Source organism: Oreochromis niloticus, linkage group LG22 (assembly GCF_001858045.2).
Source record: "Oreochromis niloticus isolate F11D_XX linkage group LG22, O_niloticus_UMD_NMBU, whole genome shotgun sequence".
In the NCBI taxonomy this organism is placed as follows: domain Eukaryota; kingdom Metazoa; phylum Chordata; class Actinopteri; order Cichliformes; family Cichlidae; genus Oreochromis; species Oreochromis niloticus.
The window spans coordinates 28,072,573-28,091,339 of NC_031985.2; the positions used below are offsets into that span (position 1 = coordinate 28,072,573).

Consider the following 18,767-nt stretch of genomic DNA (forward strand, 5'->3'; position numbering starts at 1 on the left):
CGTCTGGCTTCAAGGTTGTCACAATCTTGTTGTTTGGCCATATTTGGTTAAGAGGTTATCGACTGATGCTAGCTAGCTTGATAGGCAAGGTACATACGCAAACTGCATAGGTGAATCAGACAGATGTCTGCTGACATGTAAATAAAATACCCTTTGAATTGTTCTTAATGGAATTATTAGGCAAAAAAAAAGTAGCTTGCTGTGCAGTGAACACTATAAACAGATCAAGCTCAAAGCCACCAGGACATTAAAGCCTTAAAAAATGTCAACTTATTAAAAATTATTTGTTTTCTCAAAGGAGTAAATTAAGTGTAGAAGAATAAAACAGTTTCCTGAACCCGGTTGCAAACATCTTTTTTTCTGCTGTACAGTTGGATGCGTGGTTGAGACAAGGGAGGTGATGAGGAGTGACTCGCTTTTGAAGCCAGCCTTGTGTGGCCACAGGAGGGACTGAACAAACCAGTCTCACGCTGCGTCTCCACTGCATACAAATGTTTGCTTAAAATCCCATAACGCATTTGCAGTTCTTGTAAATTACAGTGTTTCCATTTTTCTTTGTTGATCTGCTGCACTTTGCGTCATCCGTGCACATCTTTGTTACGTCCCCCCGTGCGGCACACTTACATCTTTGTTGGTTTACATTAGCTGCGTCATCCTTGCATGACTGTTTCAGATCGTCTCCTCTGAAAGCCAGCGCTCTGCACCGACTGCTGGATACATTTTACAGAGACTCCTCTTCTTCTTAAAAAAAACAAAAAACAAAACTGTCTTTGATGTGCTGAATTCCTGGGAGTTCTGTATCACAGCGGATTGTGTGTGTGTGTGTGTGTGTGTGTGTGTGTGTGTGTGTGTGTGTGTGTGTCAAAGTCTGTGAGCTTGCATGTGAGTGTGTGTGTGTGTTAGCCTGGATGCCAGATTGGGCCTAGAGTTATGTGATGTAGAGGAGAGATTACAACGAATCACAAAGCTCCATTCAGCCTTGAGAGGACTCTTCGGGAACACTCTCTCAATGCTTTTTTAATTAGAGCAACGTCTCAGCACACACACACACACACACACACACATACACTCAGACACACACATCTCTGTGTCTCCTAGGTTTTTCAGCCTCTTTTCACACTCGTTAAAGAATATTTCTATCTTCTAATCACTTCTCAGATTGCTTAACACTCTTTTCAGCACCGCTGTGGGTGTGTTGGCCTTCCCTGATTGTTACTGTGCAGTCAGCATGTGTTTATAGTTGGACGTCTGCTGAGCTGCGTGTGAGGGCGTGTGACCGAGAGCTGCCCTGTATCAGAGGGTATCTCTGTGTTTGTGTGTCAGCGGCATATTGCTGGGCTTAGGGCGGCGCCAACATTCATTACATCACCTCCACAAAGAAACACACACACACATACACACATTCGAGCCCCCTGCAACTACCTGCTTTGTCCAGCACAGCCCATCTTTGGTTGCTGGCTTTTTGTGCAGTGAGGTCATTTTGCGCAATCCCCGGGATTCCACACGTGTGCGTCTGTGTGTGCAGTCATTGTTTTCTGCATGTGTACAGCCCCGTGTGAGCCTTTCCTTTTTCTTTTTCTTTCCTTTTTTTTCCATGTGGCCTTGTAAATGTGCTTGCAGTGGATCCCACTCAGTACTTGAGTTTCTGGATCTGCTACGGGTTTATATGTGCGTGTTCGGCTGCCACATCACAGAACGCAGTCAGGGTGTGTAGATTCACAAACTGGGCTGTAGATTACAGACCTAGCAGGGTAATAGAAGAGCAAACATCTCATTACATTGAGAACATTGTATACAGCCCACGCTTTATTACAGGCCACAACTCAGGGCTGGCTTAATGCAGTTTGACACGATGAAGGCAGTGAGTGTCGGGCAACGAGAGGGTGTGAAAGTTTAATGCATCCCCACTGCGTCCCCCCTCGAACATCATTCATCACCTATGCGCACACACTTTGATGAGTGTGTGGTAATTTCACCTGGGTAAGCCGATACCTCATCCATCACCACAGACCTAAAGCCATGTTGCTGAGGTAAACGTCTCCTAGGCAGCGACATTGTGAGGAACGCGTTGCTGTGGCAGCAATAATAGGGTGATGTTGTCGTGAAACATTAAGCATTTTCAGGTCGCGGTTAAGGTGAAGCGTACCTCATATTTTTTTGGGAGGTTCACATTGATTGTGAATTCCCATGCAGGTCACATCAATGCATTTATATGTACGTAGGAAGAGGTTCCTAAAATTACTTATGATTATTACCCGATGTGTTTGCAGGGGTTATGTTTATGGAATAAAAGGTAATGGTTGTTTTATAGGACATGGAGTGTGTTTGATGTGGTGGGGAAGCAGCTGGAAGACATCACTGTGGGACTAAGGGAGTGGGCGTCTGTATATACAGGGAAATACGACTGATTTACCCTCAAGAATATGTGTGTGTGTGTGTGTGTGTGTGTGTGTGTGTGTGTGTGGTTCCAGTTATGTAATGTGTTGTAACAGATACACCTGTTGAAAGCTGTTTACAGGATACAGCTGCGTGTTATCTTTGTCTGTTTTTACTTGAAGAGAAGAAGACGATGATAGCGCAACTCAGAACTCAGCGAGCCTCGAGTAAATTAAAGACCATAAAGTTCTGATAACTTTCACTTGATGAAAGACCTTGGAATAATAACTAATGTCACCAATGTTTGTTTCTAATCTAAGCTGCTGCCAGCCTCTTGTGGTTCAAGCTTAGATATTTACCAGGCTGCAGTTTTTAGGAGTGTTGTCAGGTTGTGCTATCCCACATTGGCACTTGTGCTTGACAACACTTTATCTGGAAATACACTGTGGGGTTAGTTCTTTTTCACAGTGACTTTGACTAAGACATGCTAACTACTTAGCTTGCTATGCTGGCTGCCTGTTGGCTTTCAGAGTGTGGCTTGTTTTTGCTAAGGTTAACTCTCTGCGTCCAATGCTTCATTGTTAAAGTTAGCAACCATGACATTAAAGCCTTAAAATTTTCAACTTATTAGAAGCTACTTGTTTTCTCAAATGAGTAAATTAAGTGTAGAAGAATATTGCATCATGACAGTAAACATGAATGTAAGCACTGGTTTGTGGATGAACATCTTGAAGCCTTGCGTCTGGCTTCAAGGTTGCCACAGTCTTGTTGTTTGGCCATATTTGGTTAAGAGGTTATTGGCTGATGCTAGCTAGCTTGATAGGCAAGGTACATACGTAAACTGCATAGGTGAATCAGACAGATGTCTGCTGACATGTAAATAAAATACCCTTTGAAGTGTTCTTAATGGAATTATTAGGCAAAAAAAAGTAGCTTGCTGTGCAGTTAATACTATAAACAGATCAAGCTCAAAGCCACCAGGACATTAAAGCCTTAAAAAATGTCAGCTTATTAAAAATTATTTGTTTTCTCAAAGGAGTAAATTAAGTGTAGAAATCCGTTGCAAACATCTTTTTTTCTGCTGTACAGTTGGATGCGTGGTTGAGACAAGGGAGCTAATGGGGAGTGACTCGCTTTTGAAGCCAGCCTTGTGTGGCCACAGGAGGGACTGAACGAACCAGTCTCACGTTGCGTCTCCACTGCATATGAACGTTTGCTTAAAATCCCATAACGCATTTGCAGTTCTTGTAAATTACAGTGTTTCCATTTCTCTTTGTTGATCTGCTGCACTTTGCGTCATCCGTGCAATTTGTTACGTCTTTGTTACGTAAGCGCAGCTCAAGGCTCCATGCACACAATAACTAGCAGGCGAGGAGCTTTATGACAGTGATGTCTGAGATGAAAGGAGAGAGATCGCTTTACTTTGATAAGTTTCAGATTCTGTCTATTTTTAGATTTGACACGGCAGCACTGCTTGCCTTGCTTGTCCCGTCAGAACGCCACCGAGTCTAGACACTAGTAGGGGTGGAGATGAGGCAGGTGTAGATTTGAATGAGGATCTCTAGGTGACCAGAATGAAGTGAGGCAAGTCATTCCAGTCAATGTAAAAGGCAGAATGGCAGACGAGAGCTGAGACTTAAAACACACAGAATAGAGGCTGAGAATAGACCAGATTGATGACTGCAGGAATGCAGGCTGACGCGGGAATAGAGATCTTTCTTACGTCACTTGCCCATAAGCTTGAGTTTTGCATTTTGGCACTTGCCATCCGGTTTTCTATCTTCTAAGCTGGACATATTTGGAGAAGACGGTAGAGATAGGGAGTTACAACGGAAAAACATGCATTTCCCAACCAGTTGGCAAAAACCTCCCTGATACTGCTAACACCAGCATATTGTTGCAGTTGTACTTTGAAAGGAAGTGGCAGACTTGTCAACAAAATTAAAGAAAAACTCTCCAAGCTGTAGTATAACAGTGAAAAGTGCTGCACAAACTTTGTGTCCCCCTTTTTCAAGTTTTGCTACTACTTGGCTAGTAGTTAGCAAGTGTTTGAAGACAAACATGAAAAAGTAGAGGCAACCGTGGCAATCTGCTAGCAACCAAAACAATCAGGAGTCTTTCATGCAGCACCTTCTTTACAACGATTTCACCCAGGGACATCCACGAACTGCTGCTTAACAGCTTTCCCAAGCAACTGGTTGGGAACTCTTGAGCAATGTCCTCACGACATCAGCTCAATGCCAAAGAAAAAAACTTCAGTTGCACCTGCTTTTCTAGTCAGCAGATGTCACCGTTTAGACGGGAACTTCAGGATCATACCTGAAACTGTCACCTTTGCTAGTCTGCAGCTCTGCAGCTGAATGTTAATGACAGAGTGCTTTTGCAACACCAGCGTTGTTTGTCCTCAGGGGTTTAAATAGTGATAGCAGAGCATTGCCACAAGATGGAAGTGCTGAGCTGATGTAGGCAGATTTATTGAGCGTGAGGATTTAACTCTAAATAGTCACACCACGGTGAAGAGATAGGATCAAGGTCATACAGCGCAACAACGTATCACGACAAGGAGGCTTTTAATTTGCAACTTCTTTAAACAGATGCTGTCTGCACGGCGCTTTTAATGGGACAGATATGCACACACACACACACACACACACCAATAAAAGTGTAAACAGTAACATTTAAAGAGAGATTCCTTCGTCCTGTTTTGAGACTGTAGTGATGGTCTCCGTGACAACTACATTCCTCTACACAAATGTCCTTTAATGTACGCATGCGCACGTGCACGCACATGCACGCATATCGACTCCCCTTTGCATGTTTCTCTTTTTTCAGTTCCCTTCAACTGTCAGATCCTCAACTGTCTCCTGACTCTGACACACGCTTTCATCACACTCATATTGAAATGTATCTAGGGCACGTTTGCCACTATGCTTTGCTGCTCACAGGTGACGGCATGTTACAGAGCATCACCCCCGTGCGTGACCTGAGTGAGATCTCATAGTTTTATGAGGGATGAGACGAGGAGCTCAGTGTACTCTACCAGCACAGATGCACTGGGTGTGGTTGTGTTGGGGATGCATTAGGAGGCAGCACATCGTTCTGAGTGTTTTAGTGAAGATCGTTTTACACTCTGCAACAGGAAGCTTGCTGATATCATGAGCGCACTTCTCTCCTTTATCCTTCCTCTGTATGCAGGCACAATCTAACACACATATAGCATGAGCATTCATATCTCATATTTGGAAATTCCCAGTAAGTCCTCCTGCTCCTCAGAGCCAAATCGATTCCTCTAGTAGAAAAAGAAGGGATTGTAAATTCTTTGCCCAGCAGCTCTCCCCATCCACGCTCCCCTCCCCTCCCCCTGACAGTAAATCTGCTTTTTTCTTTTATTGGAGCCTTTTTTTTATCTTCTTCTCTATACATCAGAAGGAGCAAGGGCTGGAGGGCTGTGCATGAACAGGGCTTCGCTCATGAGAAGTGCGCATTTTTTCTTCACCGGAATCTCATTTTCACCTGATAGGAGCACCGTGCTACGTGGTGATGGTGGTGATCATCATCACCATCTCTTTCTTTCCACACCCCTTCCTCTCTGACCTCCTTCTGAACGACTCCAATCGATCCACAGGCTCTGGGAATGGTGTCATTCCTATCTGGTGACAGCAGAGGTCATGACATCATCACTCCAAGACACATAACCTGCCAAATCATCACTCAGTGTTCATTTTTAGGGTTAGACGGGGAGGTGGGAGGAGCCAGAGGGAAAGGGAGCACAGGGAACGAGGAAGAGGATGTTATAGGAAAAGATTGGACTTGACACAAGTGATTTAGTTTCCCCAGAATTCCCCATTATCCCTATTTCTGTAACTCATCTGTCTGGCTCAGCATTTGTATTTCCTCTAAGCGTAGTCGGAGTGATCTCATATCAAAACAAGCTTTGATCCTCTGACTATAGTTTTTATATTCGGTTTGTGTTTGTGTGTGTGTGTGTGTGTGTGGGGGGGGGGGGGGGGGGAATGAAGGGGAATTTCAAAGAGTGCCAGACAGAATATCTTCACCTGTCAAGATCGGCTGAATTATTAAGCATCCATATGCTGTTCTAAGCCCACACTCTTTCCTTTATTTCAGTATTTATTACTTATTCTGTGTTACTCATTCCCAGGCAGTAAATGCTACAGACCACCCTTGTCATCGGGCAGCTTTTGGTTTCTGTTTGTATGTGAAGCTCGAAATGATGGAAATAAGTCTAATGTGGTGCTTGTGTGTATCCTCTGCTTTGGAGTACAGCGATCACAGTGGGAGGGGCACACACACACACACACACACGATTCCACGCATACATACGTACACTCCCACAAACTGAAGCTTGTCAGTGCTGAGTGTGTCTTCAGTGGCTGTGCTTGACTAGCAGTGGAGAACGGCAGATTTGAGTGGACATTTATGATTTATGGAGCTTTTTTTTTTGTTTGTCGCACAGGAATGGTGTCAGTGGGTCTTTAGCAAAGATAGTCCACACTGTGGCATGTGTGTGTGTGTGTGTTAGCAGGACTGAATCAGCAGGAATGATTTGAGCTTTATTGACTTTGACTCAGAGTGTATGCTCATGTTGGAGCGGAAAGGATCTAAGAGTAAGGACACAGATGTAACGTCAGAGGAGGAGAACATGGTAGACCCACTCTAGGGGCCAGAGGACTGCCCCCCTCTCTCAGAAAAAAAGAAAAAAATGGGAAACGGTATCCAGAAGAAGAAGAAGACAGAAAAAAGCTCATCTTCCTCTCCATCCTCATGCCTGAGTCCCAATAGGGAGAAACCTAAAAGCGTCTGGCTGTTTGGACACGCGGACAAACTGACAACAGGTAAGGTTTTGTCATGTGCTTTTTGTCGTTTTAAAACTGAAGGAGGAGTTTGAGCAGAGATGAAGCTGACTTGTAGTTGTGGCTACTCAGGCGAGGTTGTGCAAATTAGTTCCCACAGTAAGCTTTTTATGTGCAGGGTGAATATTCCCATGCTGACTTCACCTTAGTCAGCTGCAAGGGTTCCTGCTTATTGCACAAGTGTGCACAGGAGGGCTGTGTGTGGGTAAAGTTGTGTATTTGTGTTGTGGAGATTTCTTTTCCTGCTGACAAATGATCAAGTTAACAGAGCGTTTTAATTTAGCGCTAACTTTACTCTTTTTGTTCCTCGCTGCTCCTCTACCCCACCCTTCCATCCATCCTGAACCACCCTCAGTGTGTGTGTTATCTTGTGGCTGAGAGTGGGGATTATTTTATGACTGTCTGACCGCTATACCTGCTGTGGAAAATAGAGCTTGGCCTGTCCCACGCTGATCGCTGTCTCTGTTAACTGTCCCCGAAGCAAAAAAAGGAAAAAAAACCCCGACAAACAGGTTCAGCCCTGACACAAACAGATAGATAGTCAGATAGCGCTCTGCTACTGAGATTTGTTTTTCCACCAGGGCGCCATGACATAATCTTTTTTTTTATTCCTCTGGAGTGGCTTTGTGTTTCATGCTTTCTTCAGTCCTATTTTTATTCTGCTGTTTGTAATGGTGACTGATAAAATCTGGTCACTTTAGCCTGTCTTCTTCTCTGTGTCTGTATTTTTCTTTTAAAGTTAAGAACAAAGTAGATCTGAGGTTGTTAGGTTACAAATGCACACGTGGTTTTATTTTGACTAAGCCTGGGTCTCCTTCATAGACTGTATATAAAAGATGGACACAGCCACTGTGACATCACTGACTGGTGTCTGGCTCCACAATTTCGTCACCAATATGTTTATTTATTTATTTTTTCAGACTGTAAACATGTTTTTTTTAGTGCTGTTTAACATGGGTGTCTATGGGGGATGGAGTTGCTTTTGGAGCCTGTCTTTTTCATTATGGGGAGATTAAATTGTCAATGCTGACCTTGTAAGATCAGAAACTAAAAAAACACTTTATGAAGGCAGCTGGCTCACAGTCTTGTAGACATCCCACTCTCAACAAACCAAAGTGTCTTCATGCTTGTTGCTTTTAAAAATTTGAACAAACTGTGTGGTTTACTGCTCGCATACACATCTGCGCTCAGGGTGGTCAGTGTCCTTGCGAGCGTGCGTGGTGATCGTCTTCTGTTCTCCTGTTCTCATTCATGGGGGGTTTATTCAGAAAGACTGTGAATGCATTCCTACATTCCTGCTGATTTACTTATGCATGAGCACTCATCCGGCACACAAACCCACAATTTTCAAGAGCAAGTCAAAATGAGGCTTCTGGGGTGATTGTAGCTGCCCTTTGCAACACAAAGAGGCAAAATAAAACAGCTTAGAGAGAGAGAAAGGGAATCAAGTATTGTATCACATACTGTTGTAGTTGTAAAAGGGAAACACACAGAAGATGAACTTGGTTAACTATTTTTCCGTCTCTGTGGTTCTGGGTACGTTCCAAACCAGAGCCCTGCCTCGCTTTCATCTAACACCTGAGAGCTTTATATCTAGGATTTTGGCACCTGACAGAGTGAGAAACGACTGGATGTCACACCTACACCACCTCACTTGTTCTGTATTTTTGATCAAGGTCATCAACTGGAATGTGTGATGGTTCCCAAGGCTAGTCAAACTCTGTTAAACATCTCAGACTACATAATGTGGGAAAAAGCATTTGCCCCTATCCTGAGTTCTTAGTTTTTTGCTTATTTTTCACACTTACATGTTTCAGATTGTCAAAAAATCTAATATTAGATAAATTAAATAATCCAAATAAATACAAAATGTAATTTGTAAATGATGAGTTCATTTATTAAAGGAAAAAAAGCTATCCAAATCTGCCTGGGCCTGTGGGACAGTAATTGCCTCATACTGTTAAATTAACTGTGAAGAGCAACACCCAATCAGGAAGGGGGCAAATGCTTTGTCATGGCACAAGATAAATATATATGGACTGTTCTGCACAGCCCTCAACCCCTTGAGCCAGCTCATTACTAAAACTGGATATAGATTCACAAGTCGAGTGACCATCAGCCACCTCCTGTATATGGATGACATCAAGCTGTACACCAGGAACATACAAGGCATCGATTCACTGATCCACCTCACCGGGATCTGCAGCAAGGACATAAGGATGTCACTGAGGCTGGAAAGGTGTGGCTGAATGGTTGCAAAGAGAGGGAAGGTGATCCAGACTGAAGGGGCGGAGTTACCAGAAGGCAGAATAGCAGACTTACAGGACAGCTCCAAGTACTAGCAAGCTGAAGGGTGGTAATAAGATTTGAGTTATCAATACAAATGCCATACTGGTCATCAGATTACTCTGCTGGAATGATAAGCTGGCCACAGGAGGACATAGATGTCACTGATGTCAGGACACCAAAACTCCTCAAAAGCACCTACAAGAGGGCCTCAGGCAGCTGAAGACAGATGGTGATGAGGAACAGGAAGAGTAACGTCATGAAAGAACAAGCCCTTTGTACTATCAACAGATAAAGTTGCTTCAAGAAAGCACCAGATCCACAGGGACAGGATCTATAACATCCGAGAGGTTAGAGGTACAGACTTTGTAAAGCTTTCCTGGAGACAGTCCAACAAATAGTAGCAGGATGTAAGATCCATGTTGGGACAGCATATATTGAAGAATAGAGAAGTACCCGAGGCTGGAACAGCTGGAGCACAGGTGCAAAGTAGAGTCCAAAGTGGTCCCAGTGGTAGCAGGAGTGTTAGTGGCTGTAAACCTGAAGCTGGAAGAGTGGCACCAGCAGATTCCAGGACGCCATCCTGAAGAGCGCAGTCCTAGTTACAACTAAGATGCTGTTCAGAACCCACAGTCTCCAGGCCTCTGGTAGAGGAACTCAACATGAGGGACAAACATGCACAACACTGCCCAGGAGTGTGAAACTGAGGATGTAGCCACCACTGCATCGTATACTGGTTAGTAAAGTCTCACGGTGAAGTCTTGACCTGAGAATGGGAGGTATACTGCAAAGTCACAGGGTAGTGACTAGTCAATCATGCACCCTAAGTCATACCTTGCTCTACCTGACTTGTTGGTTTTAACAGGAATTATAATTTACAAAATAAATGTAGTGTTCTTTCCACTGGATTTCTTTTTGCAACCAGAGGACCAAAATACACCCTGTTGGTTTGAGGCACTTTTGCTTTGGTTTCTTTTTTCACTCCCATCGTTTAAATACAGTCTTTGTTATTAAGTAATTCAATTATTTTTTTCTTGGCATTATCAACCCTGACAGAACATATTACAAGACAGCCGTTGTAGCAGATTTATGGCACATCCACTGTACATCCACTGATGTCAACTGTAGGGCAGTGGCTACAGTGGATTAGGTTAAATTATACACACACACACACACACACACACTGACTGCTGATGGGCTTGCAGATGTTTCATATTACTTTCTAATAACTGTCCACTGTGCTGGGAGAACCTCACAGCTGGCTTTTATCACGGGGAAGTCTGAGTTCATCTTCGCTAGGATGAAGTGTCAAATAACACATGGAACAAACTGGTATTACTGTAAATTTCAGATATCAGTACATATCCTTGAACCACACCACTCCTCTGAATCTTAGTTCACTCCTCTCTGTTTGGTTATCTTCTTAACCTTGGACTCTTGGCGAGTTATTTATCTTAGCATTCAAAAGGACAGATATTTACCCTGGACTGAGCAAAACGGGAAAAGAACGTGGTGTTGTGGATGATAAAGGACAGAGAAGTGAAAGAACGCGGATGACAAAATTAGGGTGGGAGAATAGAAAGAAGGTTATGCTGGTAGAGGATATAATTGGGACAGAAGAAGAGAGGAACACATTGTATAAATTCGTGACTAAGGCTGCCAGTACATTTCCCTCCCATTCTTATTACAACTGTCTTGTGCGGGTTGTGATATTCCATATTCCATTATCCAGCCGGGTAAGGCTCGCCTAAGCCTTTTGATTTCTGTAAGCGGGGCTAAGACGCTTTCTTCCTGGTCCTCCTTTGAAGATCTCATTTACTGTGCACCACTGTCAAAGTCATGGACTCCCTGCAGGGGAGCTTAGCAACACACAGTTGGATAAAGACTAGATGACTCTTCATCTCCGCTATCTATCCCTCCTCTATCCTTCGCCCCATCTGATCCTTCAGCACTGATCGGTTACATTGCGCTGATGCTTCTGTGTGCATCTCCTCTGCTTTACATGCGGCTAAGTTACACACATCAGGTCATATTTATAGTTCACATCTATTCGCTTCCTTTCGGTTTCTTTCCTGCTCTCTCAGAAGCTACGTTTCCCACCTTATGAGACAAAACAACGGGGAGAAACAAGCTGATATTGCCATTCTTAAATCTCTTTCCTCTCCACCTACAACTTTGTGTCTGCACGTCAGTACAGTTTGCAGAGACAGACAAGCCCCCGTGTGTCATCGCTGTTCTCCTCCTTCCTGTGAGGACCGAGGATTTTCTCACAGGTATTACCTCCTTTTAGTGTCTGCCCATTTTAGCAGCGCAGCTTCCCACCTGTAACATCATGTTTTAACTTGTTGCACAAAGTGTCACAAAAGTGATGAAAGCGGATCATTACCTCCTTCCTTTAGCCCGTCCTCCCATGCTCTATAACGGCAGAAACGTTTGTTTTCTCGCCCTGGAGGAAGGGACAGTTTCGGCAACATACAATTGTGGCAAGTCTGACATTTCCAGCCCTAGATGCCATTTCCAGAATAGTTTGAAGCAGGCATGCTAACTGATATAGAACCAGTTTGCAAATGCTTTGCATGCAAAAAGAGAGAGGAAGTGCAGTTGGTTTTGATTTGTATCACTGTTTGGTTAAGTTTTTGCAGTAAAACTGTTTGGCTGGAGTTGAAAGACACTATTTATACCAGTGTTCTCTGTAAAGGGAGACAAGCACACATTTTCTATGCACTCGCTCATTCTCAGGGCTGCTAGCTCTCTGTAAAATACAGCTGTTGGTCCTGACAATACCCTACACAAATAATGACCACTGCAGTTAGTTTTACGGGAAGATCATCTCGAAATCTTACATGAAGTTGAGGCACATTCAAGTCATTGCTAACTGATTGATGCTCTTCCTGATATTAGTATCAACACTGGCTAGAGCTGATGTATATCACAGTTGAAAATCCTGTCTTGTGGTGACATGTCACACTCTCTCTGAAGCAGCGAGTTGAATAACGAGGGTAACATCAGAGCTTGTAGCAGAGAAAAATCACAAGATGTTGAAGAAAAACTAAACACAATTTTTGCACATTGCATTAATAACGTTTCACGTGTCCTTAGATACAGTCCTAATTCATGAGATTCATAACTACTACTTACAGTAAAGGATGGCACATTACTGATGCAATAACACTCACTTCCAGAAGGGGGACACAAAATTGGCTCTTAAATGCCGTCATTTCAGCCGTGCTAGCATTGCTCTACTTAAGGAGCCCCGGCAGTAACAACCCCACAGAGAGTTTTCACACAGCTCTGCAGTTCTTCACTGCTCAGGGCCCGTTTTAGTTTTCTCATAATTGTCTAACCTGCAAAAGTGAGTTGAAATAACACAGTTTCCTGAGGCAGCGTCTGACTGTTTGTTGTTGTTGGGTGTTTGTTTTTTTTTTTCAAAAACTTGCTCAGCACCGGCGTCGTGTTTCACGCGGCCCAAAAACACAACATCAAACAAATGCTTATGCTTCACTGTATCTACACCGAGTGTGCCAAATGGCAATTATTCCAACAACGAGTGGTGATTAATGTAATGTATTAATGAGTAATTAGTGTTGTTTTCATTTGGAGAAAGGGCAATGCTTTCAATGTGTTATGAGGAAAAGCAGTGTTGACATTGTTGGTTAGAGCTGCATCTCTGGATTTTTTCGTATATTCTGAGTAACAATCCATCGGGTTGCTAAAAATCTTGTAGCTTCAGTGCAGCTGAGTGATCCCTCTGTCTCCAGTGCAGAAAGAGTTCATGCATTAAAACATAAATTCAGTCCAAGCGTCTTCATCTGCACAGTCAAATGCAACCCAGTGTGTTTGTGCGAGAGACATCGTAACTCAGAGGTCCGTGTTTCTGCTTCAGACGTGATTGTAGAATTGATGGTTTAATGATCACCTTTTTAAAATAAGAACAAACTCACCTTTAATGCTTTCATTAAGCCTCGCTTTCTGACATCACTGTGTCCGATCTTTAATTCAAAGCTTGCGACAGTTTCATTAAAGCCGGTCCTGCCGAGCCAATAGATGAATTTTCAACTTCACCACAGTGGCTTTAATTCAAGTTAATCATCCGTGAAAGGGGCTCTTTCATATAGATTTGTCCTCTTATGTAGATAAAATAAATCTGGTTTGCAAGCTGCTACAATTGCTGCTGATGGATGTTCTGTCCAGAGTTAGAGGACTAACATAGAAACTTGGAGTTATTTTGCAAAAGCATCAAGAAAATTTCACCAGCAGCTCAAACAAACTTCAATTTCTTCTCCTTAACCAATTTAGTGTGGGCAAGCATTGATAATATAAATGTTGCTGATGTTGGACAAATGTGAGACAGCATGTGAAAACTATTACATTAATATGCAAAAAGTCAGATGTCATTCATCTGTTTCTCTGTATTTTCTATGAATTTTGAACTTGAAGATGTCAAACTGTGTCCAGTCTTTGATTTATTGTGGTTTGCCTATGATGCAAATAGATAAACATTCATTTGTAGCAACAAGGAAAAACGATTAAGCCTTTGATAAAAACATAACAAGGTTTACAAGAACCAGTTATCACACGGCATCATCAAAAGTTGCCAGTCTCAATAAGAGCGAGTACATTGGCTAATTTGTGGTGTGTGTGTGGCTGCAGTGAGTGTGTCGGTTTCCCCCTGATAACTGAGAGTTTTACTGAATGAGGATTTTGAACAGAAGTGAGCTGTTTGTTTTTAATTTATCCATCAGAAATTGTCCAGTAAACTACAATTTTTCAGGCATGGTTTTGAGAGATATTTGCAAACAGTGAAAAACACTGGAAATTTTGGAAAGGACAGTTGTTTGTGATTGTGTCATTCCTTGGCTGTTTATTGTGGAGAGTTGGGATCCTGCATCTGCATGCATCTCTTTTCCCGTGCTGTGCCACATATACAGAATGTCAGGATAAACAATTTATTGTTTTTACCCCTCGGCTGTAAATGGACGTGTTGGCGGACGGGTGAGCAGCGAGGTCCCTCAAGTTTGTGAATGAAAATAACTTGAGAATGAGGATAACTTCAGAACAACGTAGGATTTTGAAATTCATACCACAGAAGCATCTACAAAAAATCTCAGACAACTTCGAATCTGAGTGACCTTGAAGTCAAAGTCAAGGTCAGAGGTCAAGTTTTCTGAAGATCTTTGAATGTGATAACTTGTGAAGGATTTTCAAATTTACACCATAAACTTGCACCTACTAGCAGGCTGATGGGAAGCACTGGCAGCTGCCAGCATGGCCGCCACCAAGGGGGACCGGCAGGAGGCACTTGCCCCCCCGCCCCCCCCGACAATATCCCTATGTTGATCATTTTAATAAACGTGAGCACAAGAGAGAGGAAGATACCTTACAGTGAGCTGAAGCATTGGCTTATTCTTTATTGTTATTTATTGGCCTCCTTCACTTTGCAAATTTGTCCACTTAAACAAGATGTGTGAGGCATCATTCTTTACTTCCAACACTTGGTAAAATAAAAAAGAATTATTTGCGGTTGTAACTAAAATGCGAGCATTTTTGTGAGCACCATCGCTTCATGCTCAGCTCTCGGGGTTCAGTAAAGCTGCCTTATTGCAAGTTCATGGCGGCAGGATGGATGTTCACAATTAAATTTATTTCATTCACAACCAATCCAGTCTTCATGTTTTTGATCAAATTTTCCCCCGTCTGGTCGCCCAATTAAAAAATAAATAAATCCTAGAAATGCCCCGGGCCAGGAGACCTTGGATTCACGCAGGCACAGGCGTTATACACCAAAGCAGAAGGCGGCGAGCCGGTGCCAACTTCAGCCTCTTTTTCTACTCCAACATTTGGCAGCAGGTTTACTCAAACGCCTTTTCACACACATTTAAAAGTGTTTTCAGGCAGATTCAGTCCGAGCGGTTCTGACTTGTTTACGAAAGGGAGGCTTAGCTCATCGGCCGTGCATAATGGGATTTCGCAGAGGAAGAGTGATGAGCAAGAGAGAGTGTTTCTAAGACTTTAATGAAGGCTCACAGCTAGCAGAATGAGCTGTTGTTCTCAGTGGCTAGAAGTCACTCGCAGAAGTTAGTAGACACATGCTAGACTCATTCTCTGCATGTCTTTCTCTCACACACACTCTAAGCTTTCACTGCTGGTACATTTACGTGCGTGTTTATCACATGTGTGTTGTAGTGTACACTGAAAACAGGCTGCGTCTGTTCAAGCCTAATACGAACGGTGTGATTCGGATGACGTGCACTTAAATGAAGACGTCCGCCCCCTCGTTGCACCTCGCAGCCCTCTGTGCAGGATATCAGCAGATCCTCTTATTTATTTATTTTTTGCTCCATTTAAACTCTGCTTTTCACATTTGATGGTGGCAATACACACAAGTTTATATAAAGTATACCACAATGCCTTGGCATATTCCACAAGTGGACTTGAAACACGGCTATGACACTTTCCACAGCTTTGACAGCCTCTCTCACAGCAGCTACTGGCTAACTCTCATGCATTTATCCATCATAACAGACTGATGATCCATTTAGAGGAGAAAAACAAGGGGTGATTGTTGTGAAGAAAAAGAACTCCTTTAACTTCTCGAGGAAAATAAGTGCCTAAAATGATAGAAATGGCATTTTGGTTAAATAGGAAAAAAAGAAAAGAAGTGCAGACATAGCTTTTGTCAACCGATGAGTCAAGCCAGAGTTTGACATTTACATTTTGTGGCATTGCTGTCATTGAGAAAAAAGGTCGAAGAGGTTGGGAGTTTGAACAGCTGCTAAACGTCAAGCAGTTTGCTCTTTATCTCGGCTGAAGTTTTATTGTGAAATTTCAGGCTGGATCCTTATCTGAGACAGCGGTCACGTTATCCTGTGAGCTTTCCTTTTGCACGTGAATTTTAGGAACGTTCCGAGGAAAAAGATAAGCATGAACATGAAGCACGGGCTGTGACAAAAATCAGTTTTCTTTGTAAAGCTTATGAACAACAACAACAACAACAAACTTTATTTATATAGCACATTTAAAAACCAGAGGTGTTCCAAAGTGCTTAACATTCAAAAGGGTGAGATGAAATAACAGAGAGAATGAGGACTATGGTAAGGTACCAAAACGAGCTGGCAGATTGAATGGCATTAAAACACACAAGGCAAAAGAATTGCATATAAAAGCATAAAAGAAAGCAAAACAAAATGTGAAGGATAAAACAGTCAAAATTAAAAATGAATTTAAAATAATTAAGAATAAGCCGAAGATAAGAAAAGCATTAGGCTGACTATCAAGCAGGACTAACTGGTAGAAAAGGCGAGGCTAAATAGGTGGGTTTTTAACCGCGATTTAAAGGAATGGATGGAATCAGACTCGCGTATAGCGATGGGGAGGTTATTCCATAAAACGGGTGCAGCCAAGGCCATGAATTCAGATAAAGTAAAAAGAAAAGAATTATGCATTAGAAACCTGCGTATCTGTGGCCATACCATCGTGCAGGAAGATGGTGGACTGCCCCCTAAAGGTGGATAGCGGGTTAAGTTTACCACTCAAATGGATTTCTGGTGTCTTAGGGCAAAGCCTGCAGATTTGGACCTTTGTGCACTTGGTTTTACTTTTTTGTTTTGTATTTTTGCTGATCTATTTCATTTGCAATCACATTTTACTGTACTTTGCTGGATTTGGGTAGGTTTAGGCATTAACAATTGCTTGGTTACTGTCAGGAAAAGGTCATGCTTTGGGTTAAAATGCACCCATTCACAACAGTAAACCCTCACACTGAAAAATGATGATCCAGTCGTGCTCAGAGATGAGTCCTGACTCCTCACCATTACAGGTGTACGGGCTCAAACAATCTGCCTCACCTGTTTCCGTTTTCATATCCAGCTGTTTCTTTCGGGTACATTAGAAGTAAAAACTGGGTTTCACAACACACGAAACTCTCGCTTTATGTTTAGTTCAACATGAACTGAATGTTGATCCAAACAAAAAAGTGAGATGCCACTTCCAACAGCTGAAGAATTTTCCAAGGTTTTAGCTTCTGCGCAGTTGTGGTTTTGTCGGTCCATTGGCATCCACCTCTGTGACTGCACACTGGGCATTATTTTTGCAGTATGCTTTACACTTGCACCCTTTTGTCTTCTCCCATGGCAGATTTCTCTGGAGGCCCGCGTTGCTCTGCAGGAGTCCGGGGTACCCCTGCACTCCCTCCCACACACCAGTTGGAACAAGATAGATTTATTATCTTGTTTGGAGTTTGTAGATGAATGTGGCAAATAGCGGGTCAACTGTGACTCTACTGTGAGACATCCATATGTGTTTACAGAGCTTTCAGTCTGACTCACAAAGAGCTTTTAAATGGAAGCGACAGGCAGCACAAACAGCTCACGACTCCTTCAAGAAATATATGCACAATCCCCTTATCTGGTTAAGAGAGACAGAGAAGAGACAGAGGGGGGAAAGAGGGATAATTACAAAAAGAGTGACGCTTTCTATTTTTAAGCACAGCAGCTGGTGAGGCTGCTAAGTTTGGCTCTGTGTTTGTGTACCCCGCAGAGGGTCCTGAGTCCAATCACCTCGGCTGAGGTTTACACCTGCTTCAGGTCGGGATTAGGAAGTACAACAAATACAGGATTTATCTCCGGTAAATAGGCACTGGTGGGTTAAGATGACACATGAGCTAACAAGGCATCGTGTTAATTTAATTGTGCTTAAGCTAAGTGCAGAGAGGGTCTGAATGAACCCATTTTACATTTCAGAACCTGTATTAGTATTTGTTTGAGATCTCACCTTTATTACATGTTTTTTTGTGTATTGTTGGCCCCTGAGTCCTAATTTGTTAAGTGATCAGTGCTGGGAAAGCACCTGGAAATATTCAATTACTGGCACTCACTAAACCTTCACTACAATATTTCAACTATGAGTGAAATTGTGTTTTGTACATAAAACCTATTTACCAACTAAAACCTTGGCGTGCACTGGCTGAACAGTAGCACACTATGGACTATGGACCAGTCTTTCCAGCAATGATCACTGGTTGTAGTTCAAGTTATCTGTATTTGATTAAGTTTGGTTAAGTGTAAAGTTACCAGCTAATCCCATCGAGACTGGTTAGCAACCTCCAACCATAAACTGCCATAAGATCAACACAGACATAGATACCTACCAATTAGCACTAACTTACAGACTAATAAATCACTGGAATTTCACGTACAAAAACCAAAATCCAAACTTCTGTGGCAGGCAGAACCACAC

At 42.7% G+C, this 18,767-nt stretch overlaps 1 protein-coding gene across 3 annotated transcripts in view; it reads left to right on the forward strand.

The window, feature by feature from the left end:
- Positions 1-18,767, forward strand: part of nhsl3 (NHS like 3) — a 42,928-nt gene that overhangs the window by 5,015 nt on the left and 19,146 nt on the right. The window contains exon 1 of one of the 3 annotated variants that reach the window (XM_005463558.4): positions 6,704-7,229. The exons of the other annotated variants lie outside the window; for them this stretch is intronic. Within the exon in view, the coding sequence (XP_005463615.1) occupies positions 7,097-7,229 (133 nt within the window). The 5' untranslated portion in view covers positions 6,704-7,096. Of the gene's footprint in view, positions 1-6,703; positions 7,230-18,767 lie in introns of those variants that run through there. 3 annotated transcript variants of the gene reach the window in all.